At 39.7% G+C, this 22,268-nt stretch overlaps 1 protein-coding gene across 7 annotated transcripts in view; it reads right to left on the reverse strand.

Moving 5' to 3' along the window:
- Positions 1-22,268, reverse strand: part of CCDC68 (coiled-coil domain containing 68) — a 64,899-nt gene that overhangs the window by 31,833 nt on the left and 10,798 nt on the right. For 2 of the 7 annotated variants that reach the window (XM_070627631.1, XM_070627630.1), the window contains 2 exons: positions 2,417-2,541; positions 1,196-1,282 (listed from right to left, as the gene is read on the reverse strand). In XM_070627631.1, the coding sequence (XP_070483732.1) occupies positions 1,196-1,282; positions 2,417-2,541 (212 nt within the window). Of the gene's footprint in view, positions 1-1,195; positions 1,283-2,416; positions 2,542-5,522; positions 5,616-17,596; positions 17,847-22,268 lie in introns of those variants that run through there. The other 5 variants (XM_070627633.1, XM_008514644.2, XM_070627634.1 and 2 more) reach the window with 5 other exon arrangements.

Genomic DNA, 22,268 nt, shown 5'->3' on the forward strand with positions numbered 1-22,268 from the left:
TCCTAAGAAGCTACTCCTATCAAGCTCACCAACAATCTCCCCATTGTTAGAGCCAATGGTCAATGTTCAGTCCTCAATTTACCTCACCCCAAACACCATTTGACACAGTGGTCCCTTTCCCCTTTCTGAAACTTTTTTTCTCTTGTCTTCAGTGACTCCATTCTCTCCTGTTTTTTCACTAGCCTCTCTTCTCAGCCTCCTGTGAGGATTCTTCATCTTCTCAACATCTAAATGTTGGAATTCACAGGACTCAGTGCTTAGATTTTCTCTCATTTTGATCCACACTCACATGCTTGGCGATCTCCAATTTCAGAACCTTAAATACCATCTTTACTCCAAAATCTCTACCTTGTAGCCTGGATCTTCTAGCCAAGAACTCTACCCTCAGCTCCAGAATCAGATATACAGCCACCCAGTAGAAAGTTCCACTTGGAGAACTAACAGGCAGCTCAACATAGCCCAAACTGAATTTATGATCTTTCCCATCATTCATAAACATTAAACTTTTTTCCAGTTTCAGAGCACTTAATTCAAGAAAATAATAAGAGCTAGTTGTGTTAGTTTGGGAGGCTGAGGATGACAAAAGAGACTATGTTTATGCATCACACCCCATGTTCTGGTGTTCTCCGTGGCCATACTACATAGGGGATAAACACTGACATTGATGGAGTTCACCTGGCTCAGAGGAGACTTACCTGGCATAATCCAGACAAGGCTAAGTGCAGATTGCCTGACCTTAAGAATATAAGGCCAGTCTCAGGGGAGGGTGTGCATTTTTAAGCTCATCAGGTGTCTGATGACTCGGCCTAAATGGTTTCAACTGTGTCCTTTGGTGTGGTCCAGGTAAAGCTAAAAGCTTGTACCTTTGTCTGTCATTCGCAAATGTTGCTGTCCTGTCGTGTATCCTGGTGGGGCTGACACCTTCCCATATACTTTAGATAAGTAAGCCTGGTTTAACATAGTCACATAAGGTCTTGTCATTCAACCTGATCTTCCTAATGACATCTGTGGTTAAATATTTCATACATATGCCCATTAATATCTTCAGATACCAACAAAATATTTAATACTCATCGTTCAAAGCTTCAAAGAATAATTTAATAATTATCCAAAACAGTTATTTAAATGAAGTCTGTATGGCTTTACGCTTATTTATTGAAGGAATAAAAGTGGTACATTTTGATAAATTCATTACCTTTGCATCTAGTTTGTGATTTGTACTGTTACGTCCTACTTCATCTTTAAACATTTGATTTCGGATCTTTTCCAGAGTAGTTCGAATCTAGAAGAAAAAAATATTTTATTTTTTCCAAAAGCATTTAATGCCAAATACTTTTTTTTCCTCTATACCACCTACAGTCTACCCGATTTATCTAGAAAGTAATGCATATATTCTGATCCTAGATTTACATAATTGCCATCAACCTAACTTGTATTCAGGATAACATTGTTTAGACCACAGAAAATGAGCATTTGGTTTTTATAACTCTTTCTCAGTCAAGCCTAAAGTATAGCCTAAGTGAATATTATACTACAAAACAATTACTATTTAGTAATTAGTATTTAATACTATTTAGTTCTATTTTTTCTATATAGTAATTTAGTACTAATTTACTATTTAGTAATTACTATAAAACAATTACTATTTAGTAACACTACAAAATAATTATTATCTGGTAATTACTACAAAATAATTACTATGAAGTAATTACTAGAGAATAATTGCTATTTAGTAATTACTACAGAATAATTACTAAGAGGAAATCATACAAATTTATGCATGAAATATAAGCCCCATGTCTTGGTGACCTATGGAATTGTAAGACACTCAAAGACGAATTAATCGATCTGAATAAGTTACAGTGTTACTATAGCCAAATTTTTCCATCTTTCTAAGAAACAGTTCGTAAGAATATATACGTTTGTCAGCCATTATCATTGGATTCTCTTGTGAGAGATTTCACATTTTTAATGAAGTAACATGCCAAGGTGTAGTCACTGGCGATAGCGACCTTGAACTGTGAGAAGGAACAAGGTAAACAGAGAAGAAACTCAGCAGGAAACGTAAACAGCTACTTGGAAACACAGTATCAACACTCATGAAACAACTGAGAAATGATATAAAACAGTAGGAAGGGCAGTGGTGACAAGTGTGGGACAAATTAGTGCTGAGCTGTTCTGACCGACCCCTCCTGGCCCATTTTTCAATTTAACGCCAAGTACAAGAATGGAGGTTCATATCCTCGAGAGAAATGACTAAACGTGTTTAAATTTCAGCTATCAAGACTGTCCTTTGCCAAACTAAGTTTATTCCTCCTCACATGTTCTATGGAGGGAAAAACAAAGCCCACAGATCCATATTAGATTTATTTTTAAAAATCATACCATGCTAACCTGATTCCCAGCGCCCACATACCTTTTTCACATATTCGGTTTCTTCAATAATGTGAGCTGCTGTGGACTCATACAAGGCAGAGTTATCTTCTATCTGACTCCTTGGGGGAACTTCTGTGGTCACTGTTACTGTTGTCATTGTGAATTCTGGTTTTAGGAAAACATAAAACAGATAAAACTAACTTCTTTGTCAATATGATTATATGGTTCATATACTGAAAGAAGTTCTGTATTAGTACTGTAATCAAATATAGTAGAAAATATTATAAATTATTGATATCTTATATAGTCATAATTTCAGAAATTAATTTAATATGAAAACAATAACAGCTGAAACAATAATTGATAGGAAATGTAAATTATCTGAGAAGAAAAAATGTGAAATTTTTCTTTGTATTCCACATTATAATAGACAGTAAAACTTCAAGAGTAGGGACCATGCCTTATTCACCTTTATATTCTAGCACACTGTAAGTGCCTAATAAATGTCTGTGGTACTAAAATAATATATTTATGGGGGCTGGTCCCGCAGCCGAGTGGTTAAGTTTGCGCGCTCCACTTCAGCGGCCCAGGGTTTGGCCCATTCGGATCCTGGGCGCGGACATGGCACCACTCATTAGCCATACTGAGGCGGCATCCCACATACCACAACAAGAAAGACCCACAACTAAAATATGAACCTATGAACTTGGGGGATTTGGGGAGAAAAGGCAGAAAAAAAAAAAATAAGATTGGTAATAGTTGTTAGCTCAGGTGTCAATCTTAAAGTAAAAAATAAATAAATAAATAAAACAATATATTTATAACAAAATCATATGTATGTCACTAATGTGCATATATACATGTATGTATATCACTTTACACAGACATTTAATATGCTACATTTTATTTGACTCTCAATAGCCCGTAAAGGCCATTTACTGAAGAACTATTTGTAATAGTAAAAGACTGGGAAAAGCCCCAACGCTCACAAAAAGAGGACTGGTTGAATAAATTATCTACTGCTATGGAGTCTTCTCCAGGATGTATTATTCAACAAAAAGGCATGGCGCAGAAAAGGATATTTGTATCACAATTTCTATAAGAAGGGAGGGATGGATGGAAGTAAAAAATCTGTGACATAATTTTGACATTGAACACGGTAATTATTTTACCTAATTATAAAATAAAACTAAATTAAAGAGAAAAAAATGAACTCTTCCAAAATAAGAAACAAATGAATAGATCTGTATATCAAGTTGATGGTACAGTCACATAAATTATTTGAAGTGGCTTTAAAACACATAGCAGGGACTATTTTTCCCAGCTATGCTATGTCCTAAGAACAAAAAGAATCACAAAACAATCTTAAACTACACTCACTAATAATACCGTTAGTGGAAATATTAGTATTGCTATTTTGAATCTATTATACCTGTGTGTGCACGCATGAGCATGCACTCACCCACATCAATACATGATGTAGAATAAAGCCAAGAAGTTCTTGTCTTAATGTCGTTAAGAGCCAAGATTTTCAGCATAAGAGAAAAAAACATAGAAAATAGAAACAAAAATATTATGTAAAACCTCATAATCCAAAATTAAATTATGAGAATAAAATAACTATGTATTTTCCTTTAAAAATGTATATTCTAGATCTCCCACTGACAAATTTAGAAATAGAAGCAACCAACACTTCTAGTGCCCAGATGGTGGTCTCAGTATATCATTTTCTACTACAAAGAAACCAGGGCTTCTGAGTGATTTAAGTCTGGGGCAAGAAATACGTAAGGTCAGCCTGACATATTCTGTCATGCCAGAAAACAAAAAAGCCATCACATACTAAAGACAGAAAAGCCAACCTGAAGAGGAATGACCGTGAGAGACTGAAACATATCAAAACTTTTTAGAGCCAGCCCTGATGGCCAAGCGTTCAAGTTTGGCAGACTTCACTTTGGCGGCCCAGCTCCAGTTCCTGGGAATGGAACCACACCACTTGTCTGTCCAGCACCAACCCTCATCATCCAACTCAATGGAGACAGGCCACCATTATACTGAAAATTAGCCCAGACAAAGGGGTGAGGGGGCACCTTCAACAAGCATTTATCTTGCCTTTACTGTATGAACTCTATTTCACGGTAACGAAAAAGTGGAAATTTTTCTAAAGAATTCCTGATAATAAATCCAAAAGGACTGATAGAATTAGAAAACCTATATTTTGCAGCCCTTTATAAAGTAATGGATCTAAGCAACAGTCATCAACCAGTGCTGAAAACGTTAGGTGAGAGGTTGATGAAGAGTGTATTAACCTGAGGGACCCCACTCATCAATCTTACCACAACTGAAAAAGAGACAACCAGACATTATGTCCTCTAGGTGTGGTACAATCACCAGCAGGAAGCATTATCTTTGAAATATGCTTAAAAAAAAGAGAGACCTGAATCTAGTCAAGTCTCTAAATCTAGGGACAATAAATAGCTGAACAAAAGGAAAACGTTCAATGACTCTACAAGGGTCAAGGTTGCAATAAGCCAAATCCACATTATGTGAAATTTTATGGGATAAATAACTAGTTCCTTCCTCAAATTAATTATATGAAGAAAGATGGGGAGAAGAGGAAAGAAATTGCCATAAATTAAGAGTCTTAAGACACATATGGCCAAATACAATATACAAATCTTCTTTGGCTCCTGATTCAAACAAACCAGCTATATAAATACATTTTTGAGCCAAATGGGAAAATCTTAACAGTGAACAGATAATAGACGAAGTTAAAGAGTCACTGTAATTTTGCCAGGTGTGATAAGGGAATTAAAATATTCTTTAAAAAGATCTTATCCATTAGTCATACATACTGAAATATTTGCAGGTGAAATAATACTGTATTTGGAATTCCTTTAAAATAATCTAGTAGAGAAAAGAAGTGGGACAAAGATGAAAAAAGTCTGACAAATGACAGGGAATTGTTGAAGACAGGCAGGGGCATACGGGGTTCGTTATACTCCTCTACCTGTATGTTTCTGTTCGAAATTTCCATAATAAACAATAAAGAACTAAAAAATAAAATAAAATAGAAAGGCCTGTGAGGTAGGATTATTAATCTCACTTTACTGATAAGGAAGCCAAGCCCATAGGTGATGTTAACTTACGCAAGATCACCGTAAAACTAACTGAGCTGAAACTTAAACCATCATTTGGACACCAAGTTCAAGGGTGTTTCCATCATATTGAGGCTGTCTCCCCTAGTGAGAAAAAAACAACAACAAAAATATTTAAAATGTAGCAATGACCTGTGCTGTTAAAACACACAAAAGAATTTTCATATTCGCTAGCATCACTTCAAAACTAGATCATTTCTGGGGATAACTCAAAGTCCTGCATTTATCCTTTAATCTTCAATGAAATCTTCAATTAAAATTCAATGAAGCGTATGCCAAGAATTTTCCATTTTATTCTAAATCCTCTTAGACTGCCACTACAGCTTCCATTTGTTTCAGCTGAAGTTGATTTGGCAGCCATGACTCTGAAAGTCTGCTTTTTGCAGAACGCGAGTGGAAGGCCTTCTGTTCCAAAGTCCTCTGAAGTCTCTTCCGGGATTAAGTTCTTGGTCCAAAACAACATTTAAATGCTCAAAGCAAAAGAAACACCCACAGAGACAATAAGTCAGGTGTTTGGAAACCAGAGGCGGGTGGTCAGGCTGGAGTGGTGGTTGGCATACCACGACACAGGAGCCCACTCTGGCTCTGCACCTGGTTGAACAGCCTATGAACTAAATAAGAGTGGTTCTTAAATTTTTTAACAGTTTTAGAAAAAATCAAAAGAACAATAACATTTTGTGTCACGTGAAAATTATACGAAGTTCAAACTTAGTGTCTACACATGAAGTTTTCCTCTAAAATAACCATGGCCATTCAATTACATGTTGTCTATGCTGTTTTTGCACTGCAACAGCAGAGTTCAGTAGTTGTGACAGAGAAAATACGTGACAAGCAACGCCTAAAATATTCAGCATCTGATCCTACAGAAGTTAGCTGACCTCTGGGTTAGAGCCTGGCAGGGGGTGGGGGCAAAACCAGTGGGAAAACAGAGGCAAGCAAAGTAATCAGTTTGATCTGATTCAATTCCCCTTGATGGACAGTCCCATTTAATTGATTTGCCTTCTTTTTCCTTTTTAGCATGTTACACACTGTGCCCATTAACAAATAAGAAGAGGCATTTCATCATAGGAAGTAATCACTCTTTAGAATAGATCCCACTGCATTCTCACCATCTTTCAGAATTTGAAAATTGCACCAGGCTTCATGTTATATATCCTAAAATATATTCTCTTATGTGGTTTTTATTCTTAATATCAAGGAATTCTGCTCTTTAATCACTGATATTTCTCAAAACATCCTACCTCCTCCACTCACAAGACGCAAAAAAATCTTAGCCTCAATTTACATGTCTGTAAAATAGGATTGATAATACCTAGAATTGCAAAAATGAGGGGCTTGTTAAATGCCTGGTTGCAGAAGGCACTCAATGGACAGTAACTGTTAATATTGTTGCCTCTATTATTTTACATTATTAATCAACTCAGAAGATGGGAAGCCCATGACGGTGGCGGGGGGGGGGGGGGGGGCGTCCATGCCTATCTGGCTGCCAAGTTTATATCCAACTTTATTCTTATGAAATCAAATTTCATTTCTCTCTTTGTTTTGGAAAACTTTTGTGACCACAGTTCTTGATTATATAAAGAAACCCAAGGGGAACTGAAGCCAGCAAAGTCCAAATTGCCATATGGCAATAGCATCCTGGGGAAAATCCATCTTAGCATTTTATTTCTGCCAGAAGTAGATTAGGCAGATAAATTTTTCAAAATAAAACACAATCAGTTAATTAAAGTGAGAAGGCAATTTTATTTGTTTTATGCTAGAGTGGATTGAAGACAGCTTACAAGTGGCATCACGCCAAGAGGCGTTATTTCCTAGATGGGGGCTTTTCAAACAGGGCTCCCAAGGGGAGGGGAGGTGCTGAGCAGAAAGGGCTTTGCCAACTTGACTTGAACCAAAGCACCTCTGCTTTGTTTTGTTGCACAGTGAATTTCTCCATGAGACCTTCTGTGAAGAAAGAGCATTCTACATCTAAAAGGTTTGGAGACAGACTGCCAAGTTTCATGACCTGACTCTGCCACCCAGTAGCTGTGTAACCTTGGTCAAGTTCCTTACCCTCTCTGTGCCTCAGTTTCCTTATCAGTAAAATTCACATAATATCAATGTTAATTGCTACTAACAATATAAATAATAAACAACATGGGGTTGTTCGTGAGTTAACATTTATCAAGAACTTATAACAGTTATATTATAGGCATAATAAATGATTTGTACATGTTTGTCAAATGAGCAAATAAAACAGGAAACCATTATCCCCAATTACTACTGACAAGCAGTCTCAGTGGTAGAGAAAAACCGGGTAATAATTTAAACAGTCTGTAGACTGAGTTGGGCTATCAAGGAAACTCTGCTTTGAGGGATTTTTAAGACTAGAAAATCCATAGTATTGGTTCTTTCTTGATAAAGCATCAATAACTCAACATGTCCAACCAATGATGCTATTATCTAATGAACAGTTTACAATTTACAAAGCAATTCACACACTACTATGAATTGTAATCCATGTGGTAAACCAATACATCACTGGGAACCCAGGATAATGTAACTAAACCTACTACTCTGTTTAACGACATAAGGATGGCTTATTCATTATACAGTCAACACATATGAGGTACTGTTATGGGCTGAATTCTGCCCCCAGCCCGCCATTCCTAAGTTGAAGTCCTAACCCCTAATACCCCAGAATGTGACCTTATTTGGAAAGAGGGTCTCTGCAGATGTAATTAGCTAAGATGAGGTCATACCGCAGTAGGACAGACCCCTAATCCAATATGACAGATGTCTTTATAAAAAGAGGAAATTTAAATGGACACAGATGCATACAGGAAAAACGCATGTAAAGTTGAAGGCAGAGACTAGGATGATGCTTCTACAAGCCAAGGAACACCAAAGATGGCCAAGAAACCACCAGAAGTTGGAGAAAAAGCATAGAACAGATTCTCCCTAACAGTCGTCAGGAGGAACCAACCCTGCCGACACCTTGGTCTTGGACTTCCAGCCTCTGGAACTGGAGGACAAGAAATTTCTAAGTTTAAGTCACTCATTTTGTGGTACTTTGGTATAGCAGCCTAGGAAACTCATACAGGCACTGTTTATATTCTAGAGATCATAACAAAGGTGTTTCTTTTCTTTACTGAAACCTCTACTCATTCATTATATAGCAAGTATTTACTGGATATAGCTGCAGTAGGAGCTGTGGCCACAGAGGTGGGCCAGAGACCCTGCTTTCAGAGACTTTCAGTACAGAGGGAAGACAGCTATTAATTAAAACTATACACATATGGGGGAACAGAATGAGAGATAGTGACAAGTGCCATGAAGAAAAGCAGGGGAACAGGATAAAAGGAGGTGGTGTTTTAGATGAATGGGGAGGGAAGGCCAATCTGAGCCATTTGAACAAGAGACTCGAATGAAAGGAGCTGAAGCCGTAGTTATCTGGGAGAAGAGGGTTCCAGGCGAAGGGGAGAGCAAGAGCAGAGGCTGGAGTTGGTGTAAAATAGTGTTCCTATCCAAGAACAACAAGATACACAGTGCAGCCTATCATTGTCTTTTAATGTAGCAGGACGGTTTTTTAGTTTTTTGGGGTGTTTTAGTAGACTGAAACTTGTTGAGACTTCCAACTTACCTAAGTTGTCTCCTTAGTCAGAATAAACAGGTCTAGCCCTGGCTGGTATGACTCCCTCAGGGTTGGAGGAAAGGTAGAGTATAGCAAAGTCTGCGAAGCTGCCAGCTGCCATGAGGCCCACGCAACTGACGTCCCCGAGAAGGGGCTCTAAAGTTCGGCTGACTGCACGGCAGTATTCTCAACTTGCTTCTGTGGGTGCCGATTGAAAAGCATGGTGGACATGTGGTATGTTTTGGCTGCCCAGCACTTGAATCTCCTTCCCAGAGTGGTGGAATCACCATCAGTCTGAGTCTTGGCAGGAAAAATGCCTTACTTGTTTTTCCTCACTCCTTGGGCCGGAGCACAGGTACGGTAACCAAATACAGGCATGTGAGTGTTCCCACCTGGAAAAGCCAGTAAGGGATTGGTCCTTGGGCTTGTTGAAGCTAGACGCAGTGAAAACCCCATTATTCTGGGAAGGGATGGAGTCTGGCATAGACGACGCTTTCTGTCCAGTGGCAGGAAGGCCAGTGGTGGTATCCAGTGACCTGGCAACGCCAGGACTCTATCTTGCCATAGCCTGATCTTTGCTGAGGCACCAGCACATTGGATTCTCCCATTTCGAAACCTAGTTTTCCCATCAATTCTGGAAGCTGCTTCATATACTTCCACTATATTCCTTTTCTACTTAAGTTAGCCAGAATCAATTATTCTGGTTTGTAACCACAAGCCTCTGTATGGTTTTAGCACAGTTTCTGAGTTCTCAGTTTCTCAGTTCTGAGCTACCAATATTGAATATTGTTTCATCATTCTTGGTCACTATTATATAGAGCTTAGATATTGGAAACTGAAAAAGTAAGTTACGACAAAGGTGCTGCAAGGATAGTTAGGTTGTATGAGGGAAAAAAATTAACGCATCTCCAAACCCTTGAAGATGCTGACAGTGTCCTGGATATTAAATAGCACACCTGTTCTGCAGCTGCATTACACAGCACAATGGTGACATCCAGTGTCAGCCAGCCAAATCTCAGGTGACTGTGCAGTTCACCTGAAAGTGATGCACAGTATATCAAAAAATATGCATGCTAACCCAGAACCCAAGTAATAATAACACTGTTTTCAAGTAACAATCTAAGATTTCTTAAGTAGAATTTATTTTATTCATGTGTAAATACTACTCATGTGTATGCGCACATATATTCATATCATAGGCAGTGCTATAGAAAGCTCTTAGATATGAAATAACAGCTATTTGCTTTTGGAAAAAAATGGATTGAAATATTGGTACAAATACAAGATACAAATATATACTATCGACAAAGAACTGTGCCATTTCCCAAAAATCATTTTCTCTATATATAACACACTGTTATAGTTATTATCTATATATCTACTTCTATTTATCTATGTATAATGCAGCCAAGTCACAGAAGAGTGATATAAGTTTTTCAAGGTGATAAACTGACTTCATCATCTGAACCCAGATAGATTGACCTCAAATCCAGGTAAAAAAAATAATCGATCTTCATAATTTACTGGTATGATCTGAAACTCTGAAAAACAGCTGCTGGTTTCACCCAGTGCTGGGTATAGCAACCAAATTGCAAAGAGGTGCAAATTACATGAATCCCTTCCCTTGTGGGGAAGAGCGTGCCCACCACAGGCCAGTAGGGTATGCTGCCTTTACTAATTCTCATACACACCCTGAGAGGTCAGTGCCATTATTCCCATTTCACAGATGAGTAAATGAGGCTCAACAAAACTAAGCAAAGACAGATAGTTAATGACGGTCATGGATCTCAACCCATGAGTCTGCTGGTTCTTTCCAACTTGCCACTTTGCCTCCTGCTGCATTCTGAAGGGATTTCTAAGCCTAGTTTCTTGGGCCCGAGCTAGTTTAGTAATCAGGGTTTTCCAAAGGAAGGAACATTCAAGTCAATCCTGCTGTGAGCTCCCACAATGTCCTTCAGGAGCCTGAGAAGCTATTGTTGTCCTTCTGGTTTCATGGCTCAAAAATGGAGGCTTCGGACTCGGTTGGTGTTGCCCAAAAGACTCTGTTCTACTTCCCCGCTACCCTGGGTGGCCTGGGGAAAGTTTTTAAGCTCCCTAGGCTTTGACTTCCTCAACTGAAAAATTCAGATGGAAATGTTAACCCCTTCATAGACCTATATGAGGATTAAATGTGATAATGCATAAAAAGTGCTTAATGGAGTATCTGACCCATAACACACATTCAAAAAATATTAAATAATTACTTTTATATTCACAACTTATTGTGGGCATTTGCCTACAGGACATCATTTGAAAGTGTCAGTGACTCAGTCACTGTTCCTATACCCTCCACCCCGTCAGTCAATTATTCCTCCTGCCTTGATCTTCTCAGTTAATATTCAACTCGAAAGCCACTTATGACTTGTCAGTTGACGAAAATACGAAAAGAAGCAGATGTCAATGACATACATCTTAGTCATCTGTAACATTTATAGGGAAGGTGCCCCTTTGGAAAATTTCTTATGTGGCTTTATAAAATATTTTAAGAGTAAAAGGCTCAGGAATTTACAAAATATCTATAGCTTCCTAAACCCATCCTGGAATATTTTAGCTTCAACATAATTCACTTTGTTCCAAAAATTATCCAGCAGGGGAAGGCGGGAAACAGACAACACCACGTGTAAGTGAGGACTTGGAGCAGCTGGAACTCCTGTCTGTTGCTGGTGGGAATGCGAAATGTGCAGCCATGTTGGACAATACTTGGGAAGTTTCCTATAAAGTTAAGCACACACTGTACAACCCAGCAATCCCATCCTTATGTATTTACCCAAGTGAAATGAAAGTTTATGTTCCATAAAACACAATTGTTTACTACTGCCAGACACTGGAAAAAATTCAAATATTCATCAACAAGCGAATCCTACTCATGAACACAAAAGAATGAACTACTGACACACACAGGTGAATCTCAAATGCATTACGCTTACTGAAAACAGCCAAATCCAAAAGGCTATATACTCTACAGTTCCATTTATATGACATTGCAGAAAATTTGAAACTATGGGGACAGAAAACAGGTTAGTGGTTACCTGGGGACTGGGAATGGGGTGGGGGTTGACTACCAATGGGACAAGGGAATTTTTTGGGGGGTAGGGAGGGGTGATGTAAGTGTTCTATATCTTGATGGTGAGGATGGCTCCAAGACTGTAACCATTTGTCAAAACTTACAGAATTTCTATACCAAAAAAGGTGACTGTATATACTTCTATTTTAAAAATAATAATCCAATAGCATCCTAGAAAAAGCAAAGTACCATTGAGATTTCAAAACCAAGGACCTTCACTGATTTTATTAGAACAAACAGGAAGCCATAATTAGCTGGATTTGTTCTCTTTCATTCCAATTATTGACCCCCAAAAAGTTTAAATGGCAAAAAACAGCAATAGAATCAGGATTGTTACAAAGCAGGTAACTGTGCTCCTGACGGGTAGATAAGTAGGTAGAACTGTTACTGATACAAGAATAGTCAATGAAGGGGCTGGCCCCGTGGCCGAGTGGTTAAGTTCACGCGCTCCGCTGCAGGCGGCCCAGTGTTTTGTTGGTTCGAATCCTGGGCGCGGACATGGCACTGCTCATCAGACCACGCTGAGGCAGCGTCCCACATGCCACAACTAGAGGAACCCACAACGAAGAATACACAACTATGTACCGGGGGGCTTTGGGGAGAAAAAGGAAAAAATAAAATCTTTAAAAAAAAAAAAAAAAAAAGAATAGTCAATGAAGCCTGACATTCAATATGGCAACAGAAACGAGGGAAATCTTAGACATCTTAAGAAAGTTAATTATTATTTACTAAGATGGAAAAGCAGGAGGAAATACATAAGAATAAATAAGTATATAATAATATTTGCAATAAGATTTAAATCTAATTCATAACCCTAGAACTCCTTATCTCTTCTTTCCATCCCCTTCTGAATCATTTTCTAGACGCACAACATGTTTCCGTTCTTCACAGCTGCCCACTTGCATGTAAATTATTGATCAGGGACTGCAAAGTCTATTCAGGGCTGCATGCCCTGACACGGCCTGGACCCTGTACTTCGCCCACCACCTCTGCCCACCTTCCCGCACCAGGAAGATGTCAGACTGATACAAGCACAGTATCCTACCAAAACCCAGGCGACAAGAGAAAGATACAAGGGTGAGAAGCAGCTTCTAGTTCTGGATCAAACCCAGCTCCTCATATTAGATTATGTCAATATGGGTGATGAGTGAGTGAGCTCTTCAGAATCATTCGAAGAGGCGCTCAGCTCAATGCTGATCAAGCCTTCCTCCTGCCGGTGAATGGACACAGCGTGGGGAGTGTGTCCGTGCCCATTTCGAAGGAGATAAAAGTGAGAAGGATGAAGATGGATTTCTGTAATTGGGAATACACTCTTGGGAGGCATTTGGAATGAAATTTTCAGTGTAACACTAGAAAGAGGCATCTGTCCTAGAAATTTTTAAACCCTTATCAAGTTAAAAAAAGAGATGTTACCAACGGAGACTGATCGGTTCATCTAATCACAGATCATCAAAACAGCAGTGTTCCCACCCAGGAGTTTTAGCAAGTTGTTTTGATATTTCAAGCAGAAAACCTAGGCTCCAAATGAGCACATTCAGTTTTGGAAAACTATGTTATTTAACCTAGACTATTTTGTTTTCAAATTTTCAAAGTTTAAAAATAAAATCCTTTGCATTCTAAGCTGTCAGTAAAGTAGACCTCCAAGTTATTTTAATGCTCTTTTTTCCCCCATAGGAACTTGCAATTTCAGCAGTAACTTTCAGGCATCCAGAGACATATTGTCTTCTCTTTAGTTTCACAGAATCTGCCAACTTTGTACAGAAGGGTTTCTACTCAACTGGAGAAACCTCCCCAAGAAGATCTTTAAGTAGACGTTGTCAAGCGTAACCTGTTAAAAATGCATTTGCCAGAGTAGTGGCACAAAGCAGGGTGAATGGGGGTGTATAAGAAGACAGCTCTGACTGAACTGCTTTTCAAGGTCCGTGATTCCTAGAAGAGGGATCCTAAAAGTCAATGCTTTTACAGTGATAGAAAGTTTTTATTTGGTTTGTTCTCTAGAAAACACAGAAAAACACCACCACTTAATGGGAACCTGGAATAACCTATAATTTTGCTCTAGCTCCTAAAAAGGCCCCAGAGGAAAAAGGAATGGCATTTCTTCTGTTTTGGATTTTCTCTGATCTAAGAGCTCAAACTAGTGTCTGATTTGGTAAATAAACAGAGCTGTATCGGTTTCATTCTTCAGCACAGTCATAGAAACTACAGAATAATACAACCAAAAGCATGTAAATTCAGATGCACTCCCTTCTAGTTTTTGGCTTACTGCTATAGAAGATTCATGCTTTATGATAAGTGCCCCACTAAAATATGTTATTATTAAGAAGTGCTCCTATTATTAAGAGTACTTCAGCTATCACTGTCAGGTCTAGCAATCTTCAAAACTCCCCCCTCTAACTGCATGCCATTTGTGAAGAAAATGTAGCAAAGGATACGGATGCTCTTCACAAATGTTAATGTCAAGAGTAAACATCTTCCAAGTCCAACCTAGAATATAAACGACTGTGCTTCTTGCTATTTGCATGGGGTTTACTACTGACTATTTTCATGCAAGTATCACAGAAAGATCACAGTTATGTCTCATTCAGAAAACATCAGTAATCCATATGAGGAATATATTTTTCATAAATATAAATAGGAGGTTGGCTCATATCAGTTATTTTTAAATTATGCTACCATGGAAGCTGGACCAAAGTACCTGTCTTACCACTTAAATGTAATTGCAGAAATGCCCATCAACTGGTGAACAAAACATGGTATAGTCATACAATGGAATGAATATTAGTTAGCAATAAAAAGGTGCCAACTACTGATACATGCTACCTGAATAAACTTCAAAAACATTCTAGGTGAAAGAAGCCAGATACTAAAAACATATATTCTATGACGGTATTTGTATGAAATGTCTGGAAAAGTCAAATCTAAAGATACATGAAGTAGATTAGTGGTTGCCCGGCGCTGGGTGTGAAATGGTGAATGACTGCTAACAGGCATGTGGAGTATTTTGTGGATGACGAAAATCTTCTAAAACTGGTTTGTAATGATGGTTACACAATTCTGTAAATTTACCAAAAATCACAGAATTGTATACTGGAATGAATTTTATGGTATGTAAATTATACCTCCAATAAAGTTGTATTTTAAAAACAAAGGGAAAAAAAGCAAGAATGCCTTGAATAAAGTCCCTCTTTTCCTCTGGGGTAAAATATAACTGTAGTCATATTTTTCTAATTTAGAGGAAAGAATAATTTGATGGATAGAATCTTCTCAATTTGAAGTTTTTCATTCATTGATTTTTCCCCCTAAATTACTGCCATCCACTGCTAGTTTTTATTTAATTTGAGTGAAAGTGATATTTAGCTATTTCAGGTTTAATATCTCAACATTTCATAATATTAAACCAAGAACACATGATTCCTAAATTCTCCCCCAACCTAAGCAAAAGAGAAAACCACTGACCTGAATAACATAGAACTCCTTTAAAATTTTTAGATTTGACGATTTAAATCAACGTAAGAGAGTTTATGATTTGAAACTAATCTAGTTTCAGTCACTGTCAAAATTGATGGATTGTCATTGACGTGGTTCCTAATCTATGGTTTCGGGGTGTCTGGGAGGATTCCAATGATATACAAATTCCATAAGTTCAGGAATGTGTCTCATTTACACAAGACTGTCTCCCCCTGTGTCTCCAACACAGAACACAGTGCTCTGAACAACAGGCACTCAACAAATATTGGTTCAATGAATGCCTGAATAGGCCAAAAATCCACAGATGCACCAAATATCTTCTAAAACTGAATGCAAACACATACAGGCTTTCGTTTTCCAACCCCATGTAGATTTCATGCTTATTCAAATGTAAATTCACTTAAACATGTTATTAAACTGATAGTGACATTCCGCCACTACAAAATTTTTTCAATCAATAAATGGCCACATAATTTGATGTAAATATCTCAGTTCAAGAGATTTGAAACAACTACTTTAAAAAAATCTTTTAAATTCCCTTCAAAACCTTCAATTCTTTCCTTTTTCAGTCCTTATCCCAAACAAACAAATATAAACCTCATTTTTCAGCTTCAGCCGGAACATGGATTACAACTTCAGCCCACTGTGGAGCACAGCAGCAATCAATTAAGCTAACAAATAAGAAGCTTATGATTAATTCACAAAAACATAAAAGTAATATAACTGAAATAGTGTCTGTATTTATTTCAAAAGTCCCTTTTTAGTTAGCGCAGGTTTAGTAACTAAATTTATTTAGTAAATAACAGGGGTAGGAACCTTTTTATGAAGCTCACCTGGTCGCAGGAAGTGCAAGCTGTCTGCATTCCTTCTCTAAACTCCTATGTGTCAGGAACCTTCTCTCTCAGTATGAGAGGACAGGGAGGGGGACAGCCCAGCCACCAAACAACAGAAGCCATTGTGTCTGCAGAGTACCTGAGACTCCAACTCAGATCATATTTCTGAACAGACTTCTCTAGAACTGAATATTTAATAGCATTAGGTAAAATCCAGAAGACATTATCTTTTCCCTACTGCAAATGCAGAATAAGTCCCTTTTGGACACTTCATCTGGTCTATATATACCAAGAAAGTAAAGGTGGTCTTGGTTCCTAAGATAAAACAACTATAGTTTAACGGTAAACAGACACAGCTCCAACCATGTTCTGGGCTAATTGTTTCTTCTGATCCTTATATTCCACACACACACACACACACACACACATCTCCTTTCGAAGAAGGCTGAAAATTCATAGCCATTTCATCATCCAACCGGAACACTTCCCCTACACCGCCCCGTACTACTCTTTCAGTAAGATAATAACGCTAGGGCTCGCTAATTTACAGCTCTCAAATCCCATGACAGTAGAAAACTGTAAACCAATGCGCTGTTCTCCTTTTGCCACACCTGCAACGACAGACGCCAGCACGGAAGGACGCAGGGTAAGACAACCACCTGCATTCATTCATTCGTTTGTGTTCTTAAAAACTGGGGCGCAGTGACCTGTCAAAGCCTCCACAGGGGGATTCACAGGTGACAGTAAGTTTTCCGAAGGGCTTTATTCACAACCTCTGAATCCCGGGGACCCCTGGTAAAAAGGGATTGCATGACAGCAACCTAAATAAATAATCAGGTGTGCATCGGACTAAGGAGGGGTTATTCTAACACCGGGGAAGGCAACTCTTTCTCTTCCCGGAGGAGCAGAAACTTCTTGCCCAAGGAATCTGAGCCCAGAACAGAGGGAGGAATAGCCTCCTCACCAAGGACCTGTTTACAGGGAAATGCCCCGGTGCGCCGAGCTGCGCTGGGGGAACAGCTCCGGGGGCACCTGGACACCCACTCACCTGGGGCGGGGGGCGCCCAGGCGCGCACCGCAGGAGTCAGGGCGCGATCGCCAGGGCTCCCTACCTTGGAGGGCACTCGGCGAGCGCAGGGTCCCGGCCCTGCTCCTCCCCTTGGCTGGCAGGCCTGGGGCCAGCGTCTGCTCCGCCGGGCGATGGTGGCTCGGCCTCCGGCCGATTGGGCTCCGCCCCGCAGGGCGCGCCCCGGGCAGAGTCCGGCGCCCGGGTGGCTCCGGGGAGGAGCCGGGCTCCCGCCCCGCCCGGACGCGCACGCCCTGCCCCACCCCCGCCGGGGGCGCGCCCTGCACCCGCAAGTCCCGACCACCGCGCCCCACTCAGGAGAGTTACATAAAGTGGGCTAGTTGTTGCTGCTTTCAAAGAAGGTTCTGTTTGCGCTCCAAGTTCATAAACTTTTGTTTTGTTCTTGTTGTTTGTAATAAAACTTTCTTTTGGAGGAATTTTAGATTTACGAAAAAGTTGCAGAGATAGTACAGAGTTCCGTAAACCCCTAATATTCACATCTTACATTTCCGTGGTACATTTGTCTACGAAGAAATTACATTGGTCTGTTACTATTAACTAAACTTGACTCAATACAGATTTCACTAGTTTCCGTTAATAACTTTCTGTTTCAGGATTCCACACTGCATTTAGTGTCCTGTCTCCTTAATCTCTTCTGGTCTGTGACAGTTTCTTAGTATTCTCTTGTTTTTCGCCACATGGACAATTCGTAAGAATTCTTTCTGCTAAGCTCTTGATATCTCTCATTTGGTTTTGTCTGATGTTTTTCTCATGCTTAGACTGTTGGTATGGTTTTGAGAGAGCAAACCACAGGGGTAAAATGCGCTTCTCATCATCACATCCTGTCAAGGGGTACCTGATAGCAACATGACACTGCTAGTGATGTTAATCCCTTGGTTAAAGCAGTATCTGCCAGCATTCTCCACCACAAAGGCACTGTTTTTCTCTTTCTATACTCACTAAGTTCAGCCCACTCTCAAGAGAGGAGGGTGGGGCAACGAAACTCTACTTCCTGGGGGTGGGGGGGGATCTACATATGTTATTTGGAATTATTCTGTAAGGAAGGTTTGTTCCTTCTCTCCCATTTACTTATCCATTCAATCATTTATCTCAGTATGGACTCATGTATATTTATTTTATACTTTGAGCCATAATTCAATACGACCTTATTTATTTTGTTGTTCAGATTGTTTCAGCTTTGACCATTGGGAACTCTTTCAGATTGCCTGCTGTGTCCCTTTGAAAGTTCATAAACTTTTAGGATTGGGGGAAAAAGAAAACCAACTAGTTATTTGCTCCACCCATCTCACATTTAACAGATTTGGAAAACTGCAGCCCAATCCCCCAATATCCAAGGGCTTTTCAGAATCTTCCTGGGACCTGGGACACCTGCAGTTACTGACTTCTACCCCAGTGAGAGGAAGGGAAAAGAAATGTTTGTTTGCTTGTTTTTGCTGAGGAAGATTCGCCCTGAGCTAACATCTGTGCCAACCTTCCTCTATTTTTTAGTGTGTGGGCCACCAGCACAGCATGGCTGCTAACAGAGCAGTGTAGGACTGTGCCCAGGAACCAAATCCTGCCACCGAAGCAGAGCACACTGAACTTAACCACTAGGCCACTGAGGCTGGCCCAAGAAATGTTTTTTTGTTTGTTTGTTTTTCCCAACAGATGAACTTGTGAATTGGGACCCAACTGGAGAAGTGAAAGTTGATGGTTCTTAGGTAAATTTTAGTTAACAACTAATCTTTGTTCTATTAAATAGAGACATTTATATATATTTAGAGACAAATCATGTTCCAGAGATAGTCATGGATGTTTATTATACTGTAAACATCGAAGAAATCCAGCTGTTGAGGATTCTTTGTTGTATTGCTTTGGTTTGCACAAGTTGGTCCCATAAACACCACATTTCCTCCTTCTGGGCTGGGATCTGGCCCAGTGCTTGATGCTGCCCTGCTTTTGGAGACTCTCTCAGCTCCCTTCCTGGCCTTCACCCTCCTTGAACAGGGAAATCGGCTCCACTAGTCCAGGTTTTGCTGGGTAAACACAGTATAGATGGCCCAGTGAGTGATCCAGCACCACAGGGCTAAGTGATTTGCTGTCTTTCAAGTGTGTGTGACAAAGTTACTAAAAATAATAATAAAGATGTTTTCCCATTTTGTTTCCAAAATGCTTCCTATTTTGTATTTAATTCCTACCATATCCCCAAAAAAACTAACAAGATCAGAGGTGAAGGCAAGATTTCTCTGCACTTTTCCAGAGGGAGAAGGGAGGCCTTAACTGAAAGCAACAATTCTCACCAGTGTGAAGGACTGATTATTCCATAGTTCTGCAAATGTACTATTACCTAAGTAATTCTAATAAATCTTATGTGGAGGAGAGTGGGGAACCACTCAGGATTAACGAGAATGTAGAACTATAAAATATCAGCAACCTACATAGGCTGTTCAGGAGAATCCGTAAGCCATCCTTAAATTGAAAACTCCAGGGGCATGGCTTAGAGCTTGGAAATTGAGGGGGGAGGATGGATTTATGGATTTCTCTTATAGCTATAGCATTTGGTTGCTATTTTTGCGACAGAATATGTACAAATCATCTCAAATAACCAAATTTTCAAAAGCTGCTTTTCTTCACATTTTACATAACATTATCCATATTAAAAAAAAAAAGTATTAGTATTATGCAGTTTTTGGAATGGCTCGGGTTGGTCTGATGGAGATTGTGCAGGGACAAAATCATCCCCAACCCATCCTCAGCATCCTCACTGACATCCTACTATGACCTTGGTGGGGGGGAGGGGTGAGCACTAAAGAGGAGGGACTTTAGGGGGGCAGAAGAAAGCCCCAGATGCTGCTCCCCTCTTGGAGCAGTCTACACATTGTCGCCCAGGTTGTAAGAGGATCTGACTATAAATCAAGGGCCCCCATTCAGACCTTCTGCCTGTGACATTCAGACAGGGCCTCATATTGAAATCATTCTTGTTTATTTCTGTTTGGGGGTTATTTGCTAAAGGGAATTATATATATAATATAATATTATATATTATATTATAATATAAGGTGGGATGGCTTTGGTGTTCCAAACACACTCTCCTTTCTCCTTTTACTTGTTTTTTTGCTTGTTTCCCCCCCACACACCCCCTTCTCCCACAGATTAAAATGCCCTTTCCCCTCCTCTTTGTCCTGGAAACTCCTTCTCACTTCATTTGCTACGTATTGGGAAACCTTCCTTGATCTCCCCAGTTTACATTGGTCCCACTTAGGTCTTTCCATAAAATGCTGGGTATATTGCATTTGGTACTGTATTAGTTTCCTGTGGCTGCTATAACAAATGAGCACAAACTTTGCTGCTTAAAAAAAATACGCATTTCTTATCTTACAGTTCTGGAGGTCAGAGGCCTGACGTGGTACTCACTGGGCTAAAGTGAAGACGTCAACAGGGCTGTGCTCCTTTCTGGAGGCTCACAGGGAGAATCTGTTCTCTTGTCTTTTGCATCATTTCCTAGCTACCTGCATCTCTGGGCTCATGGCCCCTTTCTCCATTTTCAAAACCAACAGCTTATCTCTCTCTGACTTTGACTCTCCCTCTTTCACTTACAAAGACCTTTGTGCTTACATTGAGCTCCACTGCATAATTCAGGATAATCACCCATTTTAAGATCCTTAACTTACTCAGATCTGCCAAGTCCACTGTGCATGTAAGATCACATATTCACAGGTCCCAGAGGTTAGGACATCTTTGAGGGGCCATTATTCTGCCTACCACAGCTGTCCTCCTAAATCACTTTACAATTCAAACGTTAGGTTTTGTTATTAAATATTTTATTTTTTAAGGCACAAAATCAAGAGGGCTTGGTAAAATTATAAAGGAGGCATGTTCCCATCTCCTTTTCGGTGATATCTCTGGCTGCCTTTCTCATCTTTCCTCTCAGCTTCCCAGGGCACCTCCACAACTCCATCCTAAGGAGTGTCTGATGTTGGCAAATTTTCCAAGTGCTTCCTCCTCGCCTGCACCTATAGCTTTCCTGGGCTTTCTGGGACTTGATGGATGGAAAGGAAAATGCAAGTGTGAAAGTCAAGGCACTTGATCTTGACAGAATTGAACTCTACAGGCCCCCTGAGTCTTGTAGACTGAACTCTTGAGCTAGAGAAAATGCAGTCTATCTAAATGTCTCTTGCCAGCTTGGCACAGCAATCCATCTACTCCATGCAAGCTGCTCTACTGAGTCTTGGGGTCAATTTTTATAATTTGAAATTTCAATGAGTTTGCACTTTAAATGGGTAAGTCACATATGCACGTGGAAAATAACTATAAATACAATTACATAATAAATTAAAATATTCCCCAAAACAAATCATCCCTGAGTAGTAGGAGGCTTAATAAGTGCTTGAAGACTAAGAGAGAGAGTATTGACTTTCGATGTGTCCTAGGGAAAGCCTTAAGAGGAGGTGGGATTGGAGCTGGGTTTTGAGTATCAGTGCCATGTATGCTGGGAGAGCGTGGGAGTCTTCTAAGACCAGACGTAGACAAAGACACAAAGCAAGTCAATGTTCAGACAGGTTAAGGAGCTACCAAGTAGATGAGCCCAGCTGGACTTCAGGAGACTAATGGGAGATAAAGCAGAGAGGTGAGAGCAAATCATGTGAAGCACAAA

The sequence above is a fragment of the Equus przewalskii genome, chromosome 7 (assembly GCF_037783145.1).
Source record: "Equus przewalskii isolate Varuska chromosome 7, EquPr2, whole genome shotgun sequence".
NCBI lineage: Eukaryota > Metazoa > Chordata > Mammalia > Perissodactyla > Equidae > Equus > Equus przewalskii.